At 36.6% G+C, this 18,203-nt stretch overlaps 1 protein-coding gene across 1 annotated transcript in view; it reads left to right on the forward strand.

Moving 5' to 3' along the window:
* FAF1 (Fas associated factor 1) overlaps positions 1-18,203 on the forward strand; it is a 152,648-nt gene that overhangs the window by 88,551 nt on the left and 45,894 nt on the right. The window contains exons 9-12 of the mRNA XM_053950465.1: positions 12,192-12,287; positions 12,911-13,037; positions 13,890-13,953; positions 14,920-15,001. Of these exons, the coding sequence (XP_053806440.1) occupies positions 12,192-12,287; positions 12,911-13,037; positions 13,890-13,953; positions 14,920-15,001 (369 nt within the window). The remainder of the gene's footprint in view (positions 1-12,191; positions 12,288-12,910; positions 13,038-13,889; positions 13,954-14,919; positions 15,002-18,203) is intronic.

An 18,203-nucleotide genomic window follows, 5' to 3' on the forward strand; every position in this document is an offset into this window, starting at 1 on the left:
GTTTTTTAGGAAAAGCTGGTAGCAAATTTTGAGGTTACTGTTAGCAATTAATTGGTTCAATACTAAGTTCTTTTGTCACTGTAATTTTAAAGCATAAGGAACAGCCGTGATGCTGTAGACATAATTATTTGTCATCTTTTACTTCTTTTTTCTTTTCAAGCCATTGACAAATCTTCTTGATCTGCTGAGATGCTTTTAGCTGTTCTTGCTTTGAAACTCATAGACATGAAAGTTATTTTTATTAAAAATGACATGTTCATATAACTTGTTAAAGGGAGTAGATTTTAAAATTAGTAAACAAGGATTGACTGAGACTGATACTTTATATTTGCTGCTTCAGCATTGCTTCCAATTTCTGTCCTTGTATTGACAGAACCTGAAAATCAAAATGTGATAGAAATGACCACATGCATAGAGAAATATCTTCAGGGTAGATCAGGGCAGTCCACATCCCTGAAGTACACCGTGGTGCTGGGGGAGTGTGTTGTATCCACAGCACTACTCCAGCTCTCCATCTACATGCACACAAACTGCACTGGGGCTTTTTGTGTCTCAGCAGGGACAGCAGCAGGAGCTACAGTTCTTCCTTGAGTTTATACCAAAGCAGTGGTAATCTTCACTGGACAGGGTTTTACAGGATCACCAGTGTCCTACTTTCTTTGAAGCACCTACCTATGGACAGTTGCTGGCCCTCACAACCCCTGGACATCACCAGGAGCTGAAGTGGCCTCTTGTCTCCTGCACCTGTGTATTTTTTACTCTCTTCACTCCTCCTCTGCCTTTGATGCTCAGCTGGGCTTGTTTCCAAACCAATTACATGTTTTGTCATGTAGAAATAGCACCTTCTGTACATTGAGCTGTATCCCAGATTTCATAGGAGAGTGTTTTTGCTATTGGTTTTAGAGATCCACTCCTGAGATAATTCCTATTCAAGAAGCTGCTTTGAAAATATGCTAAAAATTGCCTTTGCTGATCAATTACACCCAGCTGTGGTTTGACCCACAAATGTATTTTGGTAAGAAGATTTAATTCTCTGGGAGATCCTTTTGTACCTTCATCAAGCCCTGGATTGTCACAGAAGTGTCTCTGAAAGATGATGTGTTTCATGGAGCAGCTCTGCAGCCCATTTTTGCTGGAGCAGGCAGAGTTCCTCTTCAGGACTACTCACAAGGGGGATGGTTTGGCATAAAGCCAGAGGTGCTGAGATTCTTGGAATATTCCATGAAGAAACATAGAGAGATGCTTCAGACTGAGTTAACTGGAGTGGTCTTATTTAGGTGCTTTAACTCGTTTTACAGAAACCAAAATACTCATTTCAGTGCCAAGTTGTTATAGAAGGACTACATTTGCTTCATGCCCTGCTGAGAGATGCTGGCAGGAGCTATTATCAAAGACTCCTTTTCCCCTTAGTCATTTAATAGTAGCAGCTTCTCTTTTATTCTGTGCTCTCTGAGAGCAGAATAGGAAGTGATAATCTCCTTGGAATACAGCAGACACCTGTTTGATAAGTGGTAATTGCATTATTCCTGGAGGATTATCACAGTGGTGCTTGTTTCTTTGTAATGAAACTCCACTATTATAAGCAGAGCAGAACTTCACTAGAAGATACATATTCCAGGTAAGAGAAACAGAAAATAGGAAACAATCATCCTTTTTAGAAGCTCATTTTTAGAAGTCATTAGCACTGTGTTTTCAATGCAAAAATCCAATTCCTCAGAAAATGATATCCATGAAGAAGAGGCAGCATAAAAATCCTATCAGTGTTTGAAGCATTTTTTTTTTGGAAGCAGTTCTGCTAGCACAACTGCTTGAACTGTGCCAAGGAATTATATAGTGCTGGAAACATATCCAGGCACTTCTGTGCCATCCAAAGTGTTGTACAATGTTGTGAAGTAAATGGCATCCCACCACAGACCAGAAACATGCCAAGTATTTGGCTGATACTCTTTGTGAATGCAAAGCAGTTCCCAAGGTGTATCTGTGAATATCTGTGGGCAATATGTGATGTGGATGAATTGTTGTTAGTTTATACTGTTTATGATTTTTTTGTTCCTGAGCTTAAAAACCTGTTAATGGTTTTGTGGCTCTTCTGAATAGTGAAAAATAAATGGTTTGAGATCAGACTCAGTAAAAACAAGTATTATACTGTCTATATTCTATGGCACTTACATAGTTGCATAAAGAAAATACCAGAAATTTAACAGACTCTGTTGGAACATAAAAGCAAGCAAATAAAACAGGACATTTTTGAGGAAAATATATATAGCAAGACAGGTTAAAACTCTGTTGGGTGTGTTTGCAGTTGTTATGAGTCTGAATCCATGTTAAGTGCAGCTGAATTTTTCATGTTAGAGTATCAAAAGTAAGAGTACACAGTACCACAAACCACTACAACCAGACTTCAAAGCATGTGGTCGTCCGCAGAGAGCTGATGGATGAGTGGGCACTGGCCCTTTCCCATGTTTTCAGGTGCTAGAGGAATTCTTGTCCTTTCTTTTTAATTGACCTTTTCTTTTCTTTACCTTGATCCCTCTCTTGATGGATGCTTTGACTCCTGGTATTTGTTGTCACCCAAAGACAGTCTCTCTTTAGCTTAGGAAAGGTTGGGAATCCCAGTTTATCTGTGAACAACACTCTGTTAGTTGTAATTTATCTTGATTTAGTTAGAGAATTGGTTTTTTTCAGTTCCAGAGACTTTCAGGAATGTACAGTGAGTTATGACCTGTTCCCAGGCATGTGTGTTTTATAGATCAGTTCACACAGGTGTACTTATTAATAAACTCACTGGACCAATTTACATGCCTAAGTTTTAACCACTGAGTAATTAGCGAAAGCATTGCTGAGGAACTGGAAATTTGGGAAATGTGTCATTATTTGCATATCAGTATAAAGCAATTACTAAATTAAAGAGTGCACGTTGTGACAAACATGAAGCTCCTTTACTGTTGCTTTGTCAGTGCACATTAACATCAACTTGATGTGAAAGCCTGGCTTTCTCTGCATGAACTAAAAATCCTAAGGCAGAAGTACACAATGAATCACCCAGAGTTTGGAGGCTAGCACGCTGAATTGCCTTGGGGTTCAGACTGAGGAAAGAAAAAACTCATGTAAAAGACCATTGAGAAAACGTATCAGTGGAAAGTAATTAACTCAAGATCCACAATTAGCCTCATAGTCTATACTTAACTGTGTTCCAGGTCTTTCAGCGTTTATTTAATTCTGTTACCCTGTGTTTCAAATAGCTGCAAATGGCTTGGCAGATTTTTCATCCTTTTTAATATTTACAGTTTTTGTCTAACAAGAAGAATGAGCTCTGTAAGTGATCACGGGTATTTATTTCAGTCTCTCAAGTATATTTCTTTTTAGCAGAATCTGTAGTATGAGGAAATATTATTTTCTTTGTGTTTCCTTTAAATATATCTGTGGTTTGAAGCAACATTAAGTACTACAGTAGCTGTCCTTCTGCTTTAATTCCTAATTTGCCTAACTAGGCTCAGTCAAATGAGAAATAATCAAAACCAGGGATAATTTTCATTCAGCCAGCAAACGAGAGGGGTAGATGCACAGTAACACGGCTGGTGATTAACAGGGCCCGTAGCAAAAATTGGCATGTGTGTTCAACCAGCACACCAGGGCTGGGTGTTCCCAGAGCACCAGGCACCACTTTTTCTCAAGCTCACAAGAATCTCGTTGTGCTTTGTGGAGCTGCCTTTAGGGTGGTTGCTGCTGCAATGCCAGCATCCCTCGCCCGGTGTCTGAAGGACAGGAGTGGCCTCCTCACTGTGCCTTGGGTCTCCTCCAGCCTCCCACACCATCCTCAAGATGATTCCAGAGCTGCTTCACCATACTTCTGCCCTCAGCACGTGTAAAGATCTGCCAGCATTGTGCCTTCCCACTGCAGCAAAATAAGATAAATACGCAGCAGCCTATTGGAATTTTGGAGAATTAACATGGCAGTCTCTTAATCCTAATCTAAAGAATTTATCAAATTTTAAAACATGAGTAATAGTTCAGACACTTTTTTTCCCCTTCAGTTCAGAGCTCTATAAACTTTTGGGATCTGTGTTTTAACTCAATAGCATTCCTTTGTGATTTTAAGCTTCATTATAGTTCAGAGATCTACCATGGGAACACGACTGAAATCCTTGGAATGAATTTCCTACAACCTGTGTTGACAGGTTTAAATTACGTACTCTGACACTGTTCTTGTGGCTGGATTAGAAACTTTTTTTCAAGTTAAACCTGCGATAAGTAATTGTCACAGTGCTCTGGCACAATGCTAATGTGAAGTGACGTGTCCAAACTGGCCTCAGTAACATGAAGAACCCTAACAGGTGTGAGGGGTGGATCTTCCCATGGGCCCTGCTGAACTTCTAACAGGGGAAAAATAGTAGAAAAAGTGAAATGAACCTTGAATAAAGCTGTCAGCAGTAATTATCTCAACAACACTTTGTGAGGAGTTAAAATAAGCATTACTGATTTATAACCTGAACACACTCCTCACTAGAGATGTTTTTTTCATCCAGTTAGTGTTTAAAATGAAACGTTGAATACCTGTCAAGATTTTTTTCTTTTTATTGGAGATGCATAATGAAAATGAAGTTATTTTCCAGAGGAAGTTAATTTCAAGGGCTGTCAAATTTCTTAAACTCTTCTGTTCATTTTCCTATTCGTGCAATAGTTTAATAAAATAAACAAACCTCAAGCATACTTGACTGTTTTTCCCAGCTATGCTATTTGATGTCAAAAGACAAATGTGGAATTACATCCACTTTTTATTGTTATTCAAGGAGGAATAAGAGCTTACATGGCAGTAGATGAGCTTTGGGTGTTTGATTTTTTTTTTTTTTAGTACTATGTACTGAACTTGGATAACAATGTCTAGTTGAGCAGTACAGACTGAAGAGAGCCCTTCAGTTCTGGGTAGTATATCTTTCTGAGTCAATTAATTGCATAGTACACAAAAGCCCTTGTTTCAGTCAACTAAAAGAATGTATTTAATAGATTTGCTTTTTGAATTGCAATGTACCTTCATTTTACATTGGGGTACTTGCTCTTTGTTGGTGTATTAACACTTGTTCTATGTATACTATGTATTTCAGTATGGATAGAAGTAGTTTTACAGTCTGTTACTACTGGAAAAATACTTGCTAACTTTTGAGAGAAAACAAGCCAGAGGACAAAGATCAATTCACACAAAATCTTTAATCTCTTGGAGCTTTAAACATAACTTTTAAACATGAACATGCAGGAATTCTTAAGTCATGTATCACTTTGCCTTTGTGAGATTATACATTGAAAAGAAGATATTTATTGAATACAGACAGTGACAAGTGATGGGTTTGGAAGTGTTGACCACCTGTTTGTTCCCAAGGAATTCAGTGAGGGTTTGTCTGAGCATAACAGGCTGCCCATGCACTGCTAATAATGTTTGGTTAAACACCAGGAGCTGCAGCCGTGGCAAGAACAAGCTGATGTGAAAACTCTCTCATGTCACAGTGTCATTTTCCTTAAAATGATGAGATTTTGAGTATCCTCAGAAATGGCATGAGTTGCTTGGAAGTCCACCACCTCTTTCTTGCATGGATTGCTTTCTCTATTTGGATCTCCAGCAAGGAAAGTGTGGAGCAATCTGATAATCTCTGGAGAACTGCAGAAGATTGCCAGAGTTCCCATACACTTATTTCCCCTGCTTCAATATTCACATGCAAGGACTATGCTGAATGCACTTAGAAACCACAATTTTATTCAACTGTTTGTTTAATGAAAAACTTCCTACTCTTGCATTTCAAGAGCGAAAACAAAACTTCACTCACTTGCTCTACCTTACACCCCTGTACATTTGGATTTTTCCTATATGCCACATTAATTGCTATATCCTGTCCACCATACAGATATTCCTTGCTTTTCCTTACTTCTTAAGACTTGGAAAAGATAGGTTACTTCTTCAATCTTGGAAAGCATAGGTTACAAATGGAAAATGGAAATGTGAGTGAGCCTCAGCTGTGGGGCAGCCTGACCAATCTAGCTCCAATGGTAAAAAGCAAGAAGAATAACTTATTTTCTAGGTGTTCCAACTAGATTGGTTTATCATTTGTTTTGTCTTCTTACCTTACCTGCTGTCAGTGCACTTAGGCAATGAAAGCATTTGATCCCTAAAATACCTTGTATCCAAGTTCATCTAGTAATATCATGTACATAGAACATTTGATAGAAAAACAAGAACAGAAATGTCCCTTCTAGAGTTTTTCTTCCTTTTCAGAGTTTTTGTTCCTTCTCAAACTTCATATAATTGTGTTCAAAATGCAACTTTTTTTCCTGTGCCTTCAAGAAAATCAATCCATCCACCCATCCATCTGATAAATTGGCATTTATCATACTCAGGAAATTAGTTTATGCTATAATAAAAGGTCACATAACAGAATAGTAAATTTAATATGAAAATTGAAATGCTTGATAATGTTCCTTGCTCAGCTCTCTTTCCTTATCCCTTCTCTTATCTGATGAGGGGAAAAATAACCATCATGGTAATTAATCCAATTAAAAAAAGGATCAAATTATGGGAGTGAAATTTTCACAGAGGAGACACCTGCCAGTCATTGAGTATTTTGCTATGGGCACCTCTCTGAAGTTATTTTGAATAATTGTGTGTTATGAAATGTACTTGGTTGTGTGAATTTCTTCATTCTTAAGCCATGTATCAGTGAGCAAACTAGTAAATGGAAAAGGTAAGCAACTCACATTTTGGGCACGGTGCAAGGGCTGTCACATGGAGTATTTGAACCAGGATTAGGTTTCAATCTGTAGGTAACACTGCATTCGTTTCTGATTGAGAATTTTTTGTTGTGATATATGTGTATTACAAACCCCTGTGTGTGTAGTGCAGCCTTCTAAGCAACCTTTAGAAAGAGCCCTTTTTATGGGAGATTTATGGGGGAGAGTCAAGTATCGGAAAACATGCTTTTTATTTTGTACACCAGAATCTTGTTTGCTTACTTTATCTCTGAGTATTAAAAGCAGAAAATGGATTTTTTTTTCCTTTACCTCAATAGAAAATAATGCTGTGAGAGTTCCCCTATTTAGTTTCCTACTGAAGCAGATTGTATACAGCCAAACATGATTCTGTGTTAGAAGTTTAGCTATTTGAATAATTGGACTGATTCATAGAAGTTATACAGAAATTACATTTCTTTTTAGAATTAGAAATTACATTTCTTTTTATATTAAAAATCCAGAAGGTTTATCCATGGCAGGGTTCTGGTTTTGGCTTGCCATTGTCAGGTAATGCCTGTTGCTTCACTTGCTGTGTGTGCAAGTGAAATCTGGCATCATTTTTAGAATCTTCCCCTTAGTGCATGGATCAAGTAGTCTCTGAATTTCTGTTTGATGCTTTGTAAGAGTCACAGTTTGACCTTTGAGTTTCTGAGAACAAATTACTAAGAATCTCTATTTTATGCCAAAAAAATGGTGCTAGAAAATACTTTGTCATGGAAAAATACCTCTCCAGTGAGTTGGAAAGAATTTGTCATTTGAGTAGTTTGAAAATAAAATTACCTCTTTACAGTGACTGAAACGGTTTCTCCTTTTCAGCGGTATTTTAAACAGCCAAAAGCTGTTTTCTTTAAAATTGACAAATACTGGGTAATAGAGCTGAAGGCTCCATTTAATAACTTGCCCTGATCAACAGGTAAGTGTCTGTATGTTCAGATAGATGCATTAATGTACATTAAAGCAAATCAGAGTGCCCACAAACTCCAAAACCTCAAAACCCTCACTGCTCTTGTAATAATCAAAAGCTTAACAAAGAGCACAACATAAACCAATATTCCTACCTTCCTTAAACATTATACTTGCTTGTTCTGAATAGTTCTTGTTTACAAAAAGCTTTATCCCTTTGCAGAGATGGGATCCCTTGATGGCAAGTATCCTGTGAATAGCACAAGCTCTCAATAACTGAGGATGAGGAAGAATGTCCTGTTCTTTACAGATTATTGCCTTAAGCCGGACACTTTGGGTGTCCCAGCTATATTTTGCAAGGCATTAGAAAGCTCCTACAGCTTCCTTCACTTTCCTCATTAGGTATGGTTGCCATTCAAATCTCTTTTGAGATGCTGTTTTTCTCCATCAGCATGTGGCTGAACATGAGGAAGGCCAATTTGTCATATCCAATTACTCCTTTCCTGATGCAGTCCACGGAGCTTATAATTTTTGTATCAGCATTTCTCAGTGGTGTGAGTTCTGCAGCTGGAGTTCTCTGCTGGTATTGTTCCTTCATGTTCCTTCTACTGTTTATCTTTTTCCATATCTTCAGTATCTTGATTAAATATCTCTGGACTGGTACAAGAGACTGAGTTTGTTCCTTCATTTGTAATGTCAGAAGTCTGCAAGAGTGGAAATTAAGTTGTGCCAGCAAACTCCTTCTAGAAGATACAAGGTTTTGAGATTATGGGCTTATAATTTTTCATATTATTCTGAGCATGAGATGGCAGCACTCTGGAATTACATGCTCTCAATGATTTCATTCTCTCCTGCAGACATATTTGTATCATGAAATATTTGGGGAAAAATAGTGGGTTTATATTGTTCTGAATTATATTTATAGAAGCTTCTACATAAAACTTAATATAACATGAAGAATAATTTATTGTTTAAAGCATCTGGTCTCACTCCAGATTTGGCAAATATTTCTGGGTTCATCTGGGAGGTTGACAAAGAATCCTGCATGTTTGGATCAGAAAAGATGTTGCTTAACTTTATCCCTCGACTGCTAATGCTGGCAATTGAAAAACAAATCATCTCATACTGAGCATTTGCAAATAGTATTAGTGTCTTAGAGTTGGAAAGCACAAGTGAGCACCAGACTATTTCTTTCCTCTCTAAGTTGTTAGATTTTGTAGTGATCTTTCTCTTAGTAGTTAAAATCTATTTCAAGTAACCTTTTGTGTGCATTTTGTCCAGCTTGCACCATTACCTTTTTGAATCTCAGAGCTATTGAATCAATTTAGATTGTTTCCTAAAAGGAGACTCTCCTGCTGCCACTCTCCCTGAAATGTTTGAAATTTTGAATTTTATTTTTCTTCTCCTTAAAAGCTATAGGAAACCAAATAGGAGACTATTTAAACTTTAAATAGCACTAGCAGTATCTACAGAGTGTTGAACAAAAGATCTGGCTCTGGAGCTACTTTTTGCAAGTAATTTTCCTTATTTCTGATTTTATTTCACTTTCCACCTCATGTACCTTTCAGTTCTGAGACAGTTTGATTTGCACAAGCATAGGTTCCCTGCCTAAAAAAAGAGTGATCTTATTTATTTTTGCTTTAGGGTATTATTTCTTTTTATAACCTATACCTAGCTTGTCATTCACTCACAAGTCCTGCAAATGCATTTTCAATTTCTTTTCTTGTTCATGTGGAAGCCGTTCCATTAAAATTTTGGTACCCACATAGTGGTGACTTTCATGTAAAAAAAAAATTCAGAAGAGTGACTGACTTTTGAGGGTTTTTTTTCACAGCCAGATGGGCTCATAAGCTAGAGAATATCGGTAATCAGGTACCCATGTAACTCAGGTAACCCTGTAACTCAGGCTACAAACCAGTTTTTTCAGTTATGGGGTTGGTATAAAGATTTTGTCTATTCCCATAGGAAGGTGGCTCAAACACAATGATAATTTATTGCAATGATAATGTTCTGCATCTCTGTTTGGGAGGGGGCAGGTGCAGTATTCAGAAAGAAAAACCTCTCCTAGAGCAGTGTGAGATCTACAGTTCTTGCCACTGAGACACTTCAGTGGTGCTCCCATCAGTGCCTTGCATTCACAGTACTAGGAAAGGGTTTGTTGAGCTGCCTGGAATACAATCTTTTGCTTAGTCTTGGTGTTTTTATGATTTCCAAAATAAAGCTTGAGCTTTTGTGATGCTAGAGTCTTTCTTTGCAAGAGTACTCTCTATCTTTGAATGAAGATAACTTTATTCTAGAAGAATGTTGATGCCTCTCGTTTACTTTGGAATGAAGGCAGAGCTGCTATTTCTTTTGGGAAAAAAAAAAAAAAAAAAAAAAAAAAAAACACCCAAAAAACTTCTCAGAAAGGGAAAGAAAAAAAAAGCAAAGGGAAGGGTGATTTCTCACTCCAGTGTGCACAAACCCCCAACATTCCAGCAACTGTCTGGAGAGTAGGATGAAACAGGCTCTGATGTGGAACCCCTTCTGCTGTTAGCTCGTGTTTGAGAGACGCTTTGACACTATAATATAGGGTTGCAAATTGGAATTGCAACACCCTGCAATTGGGCCAAGTGATGAAGCAGCACAATAACTGCCTGCTTGATCTTACCACTCTCTCTTTAATGTGCATGTAAAAGATACCGGGAGCCTTTCCAGGCATCTGTCAGGGGATTTGATGCTGTGAGAGAGGGAACTGTGGGCTGTGTGTGGTTAATGTGGGTGTTTGTGTGTTTTACCAGCATTTCATATGGTGTGATAACTACAGGGCAAAGTTTCAGTTTATAACAGTTGGGTTTTGTTTATTATTAAAAGCTTATAAAAATAATAATTGAAATGGTGGATTATGGCAGAGAATGCAGTTCTTATGCTCTTGTCACAGGAGTTCCATAGGTAATTGGTCTAGACCTGTGTGTCGTCTTTAATATTTCATTTACTCCAGAGTATTATAACTCACTTCCTTTAAGGTGATTGCTGGGCTTTTTACACAGCTAAACTTGTGTTTAACCTTGCTGCGAGAATGTGACAGTAGGCTAGTTCAGACAGGTTAACATTCATTTGGTAACCAGCCTGCTTAATCAGCCTGCTTCAACCTGCAGCAAATTAAATCTCTGTGAGTTCTAGCAGACAAGTGAGAAAGTCACTCTGAATTATGTATAAAAAATAAATGGGGTATTTTCAGTGCTCATGGCAGTAAATGAAATTTAAGGCTTATGATTTATTCTTGGATTTTTGTTGAGAATGAGTGAAATGTATTTTACCTTAATGTTTTTACAGTCCAGTTAGGAGAGTGCTGTATTTCTGAAATGTATAATGTAAATATTTCGTTCTGTGCCCTGCTAAAATACTAATAAGTTTTACAGGATCTAGGTGTTTTTCTGTTCTCTCTGTGCTTTAACTGAAGGAACCATTAGAAAAGAAGTTTTAAACATACAGCCAGGACTAACATATCACTGAAATTTGCATAGCATTAAATACTTTATCACTGCCAAAACCAATCAATTTATTTAAGAGCTACTCACGTTGTAAAATCGGTCCAGATAGGTCTTAGGTGCTTCTGAAATTGCTGTCTGTGGTCATCAAGCTTGCTTCTCCTGGACTGATGTGCTCTCCAGAAGAGGCAGGAGGCTGGGCAGAAGCTTTAAGTGCAGGGATGGCACAGGTGGTTCTGGTCACAGAGTGGCCAGATTCGTGTATTTTTAAATGCAATATAGGACCAGATTTTCAAATATTATTGCTGTGTGTTTGCAGGCATCATAATAATTTTGTCTTTCAAATGACAGTTGAATTTTTCTGTAGGTAGTTCTTAAAAATTGAGATTTAGGCATACAGCAAAGGGCAGAAGTGCTGTTTCTGTTGGCACTGGCTGCTGACCATCCATCCTGTGGACTGTGCTGACTGCAGTGTCACCAGTTTGGGCTGTGTGTCTTTGTTCATATGAGGAACATGGTGTGCATTGACATTTAAAGTGACCAAAAAGGAGATGAAATATATTTTTTAAGTTTCCAATGTGATTGTGTCTATTGCAATATCTGCTGATAAACAGATCTTTCAAAACACAATTTTTTTCAAGATGATTCAAATGTTTTTATTTACTTGTATCAGTACTTTGCATCTTTAACAATTGCTTCTTGATTAGAAAAAAAAATCAACATTTGCATCATCAAAGCATAGCACTGTAAAAGTTGCCATGTACAGTAACATTTCAAACTTCAGTACTGCTTCAGGAGAAAAGAACAACTTTGGAGTTTGCAGTTCCATGGAATTTGTTTTGATACTCTGTGCATACACCTCAGTGAAACTCAACTGATGTTTCCTTGAATATTTTAATGTAAGGAATCATTTTAGTTTTTCAGGCTTCTTAATATGTGTTTAAATAATGCATCTTTAATTTGAATCTCTAACCACCTTAAACCCTCCCCCCAACCTTTGGCTGAGACTGTGGCTTTAATAAAGAACCACTGCTTGCTTTGTAGATGACTTTAGCTGTGTCGGGACTGACTTTTCCTTGCCATCGACTCACAGTTGGAAGAAGATCTTCACCTGTACAAACAAGGGAGCAGTCAGAGGAGGTAAGGACATCTTCTTTGTGTTACCAGTCTGCTCTAGGAACAGGCAGGGACACCTCGTGGTGCAGTGGTCACCATCCCTCTTGTTGTGGTGGGTCAACAGAATTGCATCTTACAGCAATCCATTTACAGTTCTTGTAATTGTGACAAAGTGAGGAACTGGGCAAAGGAGTCATTAAAGAAAAAGAAAAAACAAAGCAAGCAAACCCCAGTAAAGCATCTGACTGTGGGAGATGAGACCTCAGCTCCTTGCACTAAAATTTTGATTTTTCTCCTTTACATGGGTATTCCAAATACCAATATAAAAGCCACCATTATGTGGCTTTTCTCCCTTTTTCTTATGCAGTTAAACCAACTCTGGTACCATTAGATGGAAAAACAGCATTAAATTTGGATAAAATTTGCTTAACTATGTGTATGCAGAGATTCTTTAATAATGCATTTTGTCACATAATATTTCGCTCAACCAGGCTTCTGTTAAAAATTACCTTTGATAATGCTGTATAAAATAGTAAATTAAACGGCAGTGTATTATGTGTATTTGTCACTGTGTGTGTATTCTGTATTTCACTGAAAATGTCTGAAATAGAAGCTTACAGTGGATTTTGGGTTTTGTTTTTATACAGCAATGCACTGATGTTCATATGGTTAGTGATAGTGATGGAGATGACTTTGAAGATGCTACTGAGTTTGGAGTTGATGATGGAGAAATGTTTGGAGTAGCTTCATCTGCCTTGAGGAAATCGCCAATGAGTAAGAGTTACAATTAACTGGAGGTTCTACAGCAGAGGTGAAAGCAGAGAGATGGGAGGGCTCTGCACAATTAGAAAGTATTTTTTGATAGGAATGGTAGAATTGTTTGAATGTCACGTCTCATGGATGTATCAAAGAAAAATACTGCATACATAACTGGCAACTATAAAAACACCTTTCCCTGGAGGGAAATTTTTAACCTTGCAGCTGAAGAATAATAATTGAACTTAAAATTGATGAGTAGCAAATAAAGTCAGAGAAATTGTGTTCTCTATCCAAATGCACCTGTAGGTAACTAGATTTCCACTTCCCTGTTTTGAAAATTCTAGATTCTGGTTTTGATTGTTTTAGTCACTATGCTAATCAAATTTCTCAGTGATTATTTGCCCTTGAATTATGAAAAGGATTGAGCAGGAGCAGTCAGTTACCTCCTACAAGCAATTCTTGCATACTCTTTATTTACTTTAGGCTTGCATTAGTGTTACTTCATTAGAAGTTTTTTAATATGGAAATAATATGGAAAACTCTTTAACATTTTCGATAGGAAGGGTCGAGCCTTGCAAGCTTTAAAGTAAGTCCAGAGTGCAAATTCTAAGCAAGTGATATATCACATTACACTGGACCTGAGGATTTTACTGTTAGGAAAACCTGAATATATTCATGAGACCCTCTGGAAATTTCTTGTCTTTCGAAAGGTTCATAGTCAATAGTCTGTCATGAAGTTTATATGGCTTCTTGGTAACACTTCAGTAAGCTGGGAACATGAAATACCTGTGAAGTGAATGTGTTTGCGTATTACAACCTGTTTCCATAGAGTTGCATTTCTTTTTTTTTTTTTTCCATTTTTTTAAGTGCCAGAAAATGCTGAAAATGAAGGAGATGCCTTATTACAATTTACAGCAGAGTTTTCTTCAAGGTAAGCTTAGCCTGTTAACTGTGCAATTCTTGTAACAAACTCAGTTAAAGTTAGTAAATAATGAAAATAAGAATAAACCAAGTCTACACGTTTTCTTGTGAGTTTATAGCATATTTAGACATCCTAATGGAATATACCATATTTTGACATCCTAATCTAATTTATTTTAATTCTAACTCTGCTGCTAGAACTGCTTCTGAAATAAAATTATTTTTCAGCCCAAGCTGGAGTGTTTGATTCTTTTCTTATTTATTTTGCCACTATGTAGTACCATTACTTAATTATGTAGAGGTCCAGAAGGATGAGAAAGACCGGTTGTATATGATAATTCTATTAAGATATGCAGGAACAGAAAAGCTGAAACTGATTAATATTGAAAAATAAATACATAGTTGCTGTAAGAGTTTTCACAATAGCAAAGTGGTTGGGTAAATATTGACTTATAAAAAACAGAGATATTCTGGATTTTTAAAAAACTTTATACTACCAAATCATGCACTGTTAAAAGTTGCTTGTTTCATTGAATAGGTAGAAGCTGCAAAGTAATGCAAAGTTTATGTGCCTTCTGCTTTCACTCCTGTGATGAAATAGTCCTTTATGTGTATGAGATGCATTAATGTGTAATGGAAGAATAGCTTTCAATTAATCTTTAAGAATATAATAAAGAGAGGAAATAATTTGAAAATTTAATCAAAATTTTATAGAGAATTGTGTAGAACTTAAGGTATCTGCATGTGTAAACAGAATGTTTTTATGATCCAGTTTGTAAGGTAGTACTTCATTACTTTGAGTTTTTCAATGTCAGAAAATAAATGGGTCCTAAATATTTTCTTTCTTTAGAAGAGTAATACTCATCTTTCTAAAGATTTACCCAATGCATTATATTTACAGAATATATGAAAAGGTAGAATATTGAAATTACTTGATTTCGTCCTTTTTTGTTAATGGAAATTTTATCTCAAATAGATATGGTGACTGCCATCCTGTTTATTTTATTGGATCATTAGAGGCTGCTTTTCAAGAAGCCTTCTATGGGAAAGCTAGAGATGTAAGTGTATATTAAAACTACTTTATTTGAAATAGTGGGGGAATGGAAATCACCTTAAGGGTTTCATCTTGATTTTTGGAAAGCTGAGCTACATTTTGGAGTTATTTTGCTTTTATTGTTTGAGAAGAGTTGCACTCATTCAGTTGACTGACTGAGATACTTACCTTGGTGGTTGCTGAAATTGCAGTGAATAACTGATGCTTTCTAATCATTCAGGCTGTATTTTTACCGGAGTTCTTTGGCTGTCAAATCTACTCATTTTCTTTTCCCCTCCTCCCTTTTCTGCCTGAAATAATGGTGTCCTAGTAGCAGATAACCCTGCCTGTGAGTCTTATGCTTGACAAGTTCACTGTTGCATGTTGGTGACTCCTTTGAAGAATGGCTAATGAAATTGTAAATTTAAATTGGAAGCTCTCTCAAATACAGTGTGCCTTTCCCCCCCCCCTTTGTACAGCCTTTATCTGCCAAGTAAGTTCCAATACTAAGGTTTGGTTGTTTAGTTTTTCTGTACATCCAACCAGGCATCTCAAGTTTCTGTTATTCCATGCACAGTTTTAAAATCAGTATTTTAATAAAATTAGAATGGGGACAGTTTATTTAAGTTTTGGTGACTTGATTCACTAAGGAGAAACCCAAAACCCTGCATAATTAAGCACAGATAAAGCTGAAACACAAACAAGAAAATCATGCTGTTTAAATTTACTTTTTTTTTTTCCTGATAGATGTTTAATTTTAAAAGGAAGAATGTAGTTATTCACATTAGAAGGAGCCTTTGTATTTTGTTAGGGGCTGCTCTGATAAGTGTGAGAGTTATAAATCCACACTATATAACTGAAGTTGGCACATACTTAACACTCTAAGTTTAGTGAATATTTTTATGTCTTTGCACAGAGAAAAAAATCCTGTGAATTGAACAAGGAAAGGGTGTGAGTTGGAAAGTTCATTTAGTGTCATGTCATCAGAAATGGTTGAGTGTACCAGTGTAATAGTGGACAAAAGCTCATAAAGAACTTTCATAAACAGTTTTCTGCCTATAAATCTGATATTAGTGCAGTGCAGTTACTTAGTTTTTTGTTGCTCAAAATACTTCTTGTGCTACTTACATACTACTTTTGAAATTTGTGTCACCTTACATTTTTAATAGTTCATTACTTATTCAGACCAGGTCATCATCACAATAAAACCATTGTGTGTACACCTATATATGTATATATGTATATATGTGTATATTTAGGAGAGTATTAATTTTTGTTTGTCTTGTTTGAATTGTTGGGGTTTTTTCTGAATATTGCCTTATTTTGAAAGCTCTCTCTCCCACCTTTGGAATGGCATCATTTTTTTTGTAACATTCTGATTTTAATACAAAGATATGAGAATGTGGAAATACCATTTATTTTCACTGCTTTTCCCTGTTACAAAGTAATTTTTTCAGTACTGACTCCTGGAATTCAGAATTGAGGAAAGGGACACATTATTCCATATTTTTATAGTTTATTTTCCTAAAATAATTTAAAAATGTCTATCAGTATAAAAAAAAAAAAGCTTTGGAGAAATTGCAACCTGTGTGTCTTGTCTTCTAATTTATACTATGGAGGGCACTTAATTTTACCAGGGCAACAGATGAGCTGCAGGCACCAGCATTCTTCACTTGAAGTGAGAAATTGAGTTCCAAGAGTAAATAAAAACAAGATTGAAGGTTTAAATCCTCTACTAGGCTTTTTGAACTTATATACTCATTAAATGTTTATTGGAGTGGTGGGATTACGAAGGATTTGGGCTGCTTCATCAACTGGTATATACTTAATCACTAAGTAAAACACTACATTTGATAGAGTGTTTCTCACGATGCCACACTCAATCCATCTTAATGAAAACCGCTTCAAACTGATTTAATTTGAGAGCACTTGGCAGCTTGAGTGCTCAGAGATCTTGGCCTTTTCTTGACAAATTCTCAACTCTGTCCAGAGCAGAAGGTGCACTCTGCAGTTCATGTCTAGTGAGACAGCCATCAGCTGTGTTTTAAATCTGTATTGGGGATACTTTTTACCTTAAAAAAAAAAAAAAAAAAAGAGCCCAATGTGTATAAACATGAAGCTTTTTTTCCAGGAATATTTTAATTTGGGTTATTTAAAGAAAATTAACTTATGTCAGAACACATGTTTTGAATGCAGAATATGAGTTCAAGTTCTTTTTACGAAAATAGATGTCTCCTGTTAAATCTCATTGTCTTTTCAGGCATTGGAGAGGATGCTAATTCATAGTTATTTAACAAAATGTTGCTTGAAAAAAGAAATTCCTTGTAAAAAAAGTTGAGGTGTTTATCTGCTGTGTTTGAGTTGTTAGCCAGTGAAGATTAACATACATGATGGTATCTTTTAACCTTTGGAGCAGCTGCTGCCACAACAATGGCAGTTTTGGGTAGGAGAAGTGGAATGAGGTCAAATGTGGCTCTGCTTTAAAACCTGTATAACTCTTTACCACAAAAATACAATACCCAAGATATAGAGCCTTGCTTTTAACAGCCAGTGTCCTTGGCCATGAAATTCCCAGCTGCCTCCAGCAGCCTGATAGTTAAGGGTGTTGTGTATTCATTTCTTATTGTATATATGACAAGGAAATATTTTCAGTATTTCCTTTGATGGGGTCAGGAAGAGAAAGAGAGACAGAGGTTTATTAAATCATCAATTAAGCTGGTTTTTGTGAAAGTCTTCCTCTGTCTATTGGAAAGAAGAGTTTCTCTAAGTTTCTGAAGAATGGGTTTACTTGGTACAGAGCTACATTGCCATAGGAATTGCTACACCTGATGCCATGGAAGGAATCCTATAAACGATATTTTTAACAAGAAAATATTTTCAGTATTTCCTTTGATGGGGTCAGGAAGAGAAAGAGAGACAGAGGTTTATGAAATCAACCATTAAGCTGGTTTTTGTGAAAGTCTTCCTCTGTCTATTGGAAAGAAGAATTTCCCTGTCTCTAAGTTTCTGAATGGGTTTACTCTTGCTACAGAGCTACACTGCCATAGGAATTGCTACACCTGATGCCCTGGAAGAAATCCTGTAATAGACATTTTTTAACAAGGTGCTTGGGGAAGATGTCTTTGTGCCTGAAAGCAGTTTGTGGGTGTCTTGTGTTCTGAGGCATCAGAGGGTTTATCCTAACTTATGGTGGTATTGTTATGAATACTGGCTTTTAATTGCTATAT

Source organism: Vidua chalybeata, chromosome 9 (genome assembly GCF_026979565.1).
Source record: "Vidua chalybeata isolate OUT-0048 chromosome 9, bVidCha1 merged haplotype, whole genome shotgun sequence".
NCBI lineage: Eukaryota > Metazoa > Chordata > Aves > Passeriformes > Viduidae > Vidua > Vidua chalybeata.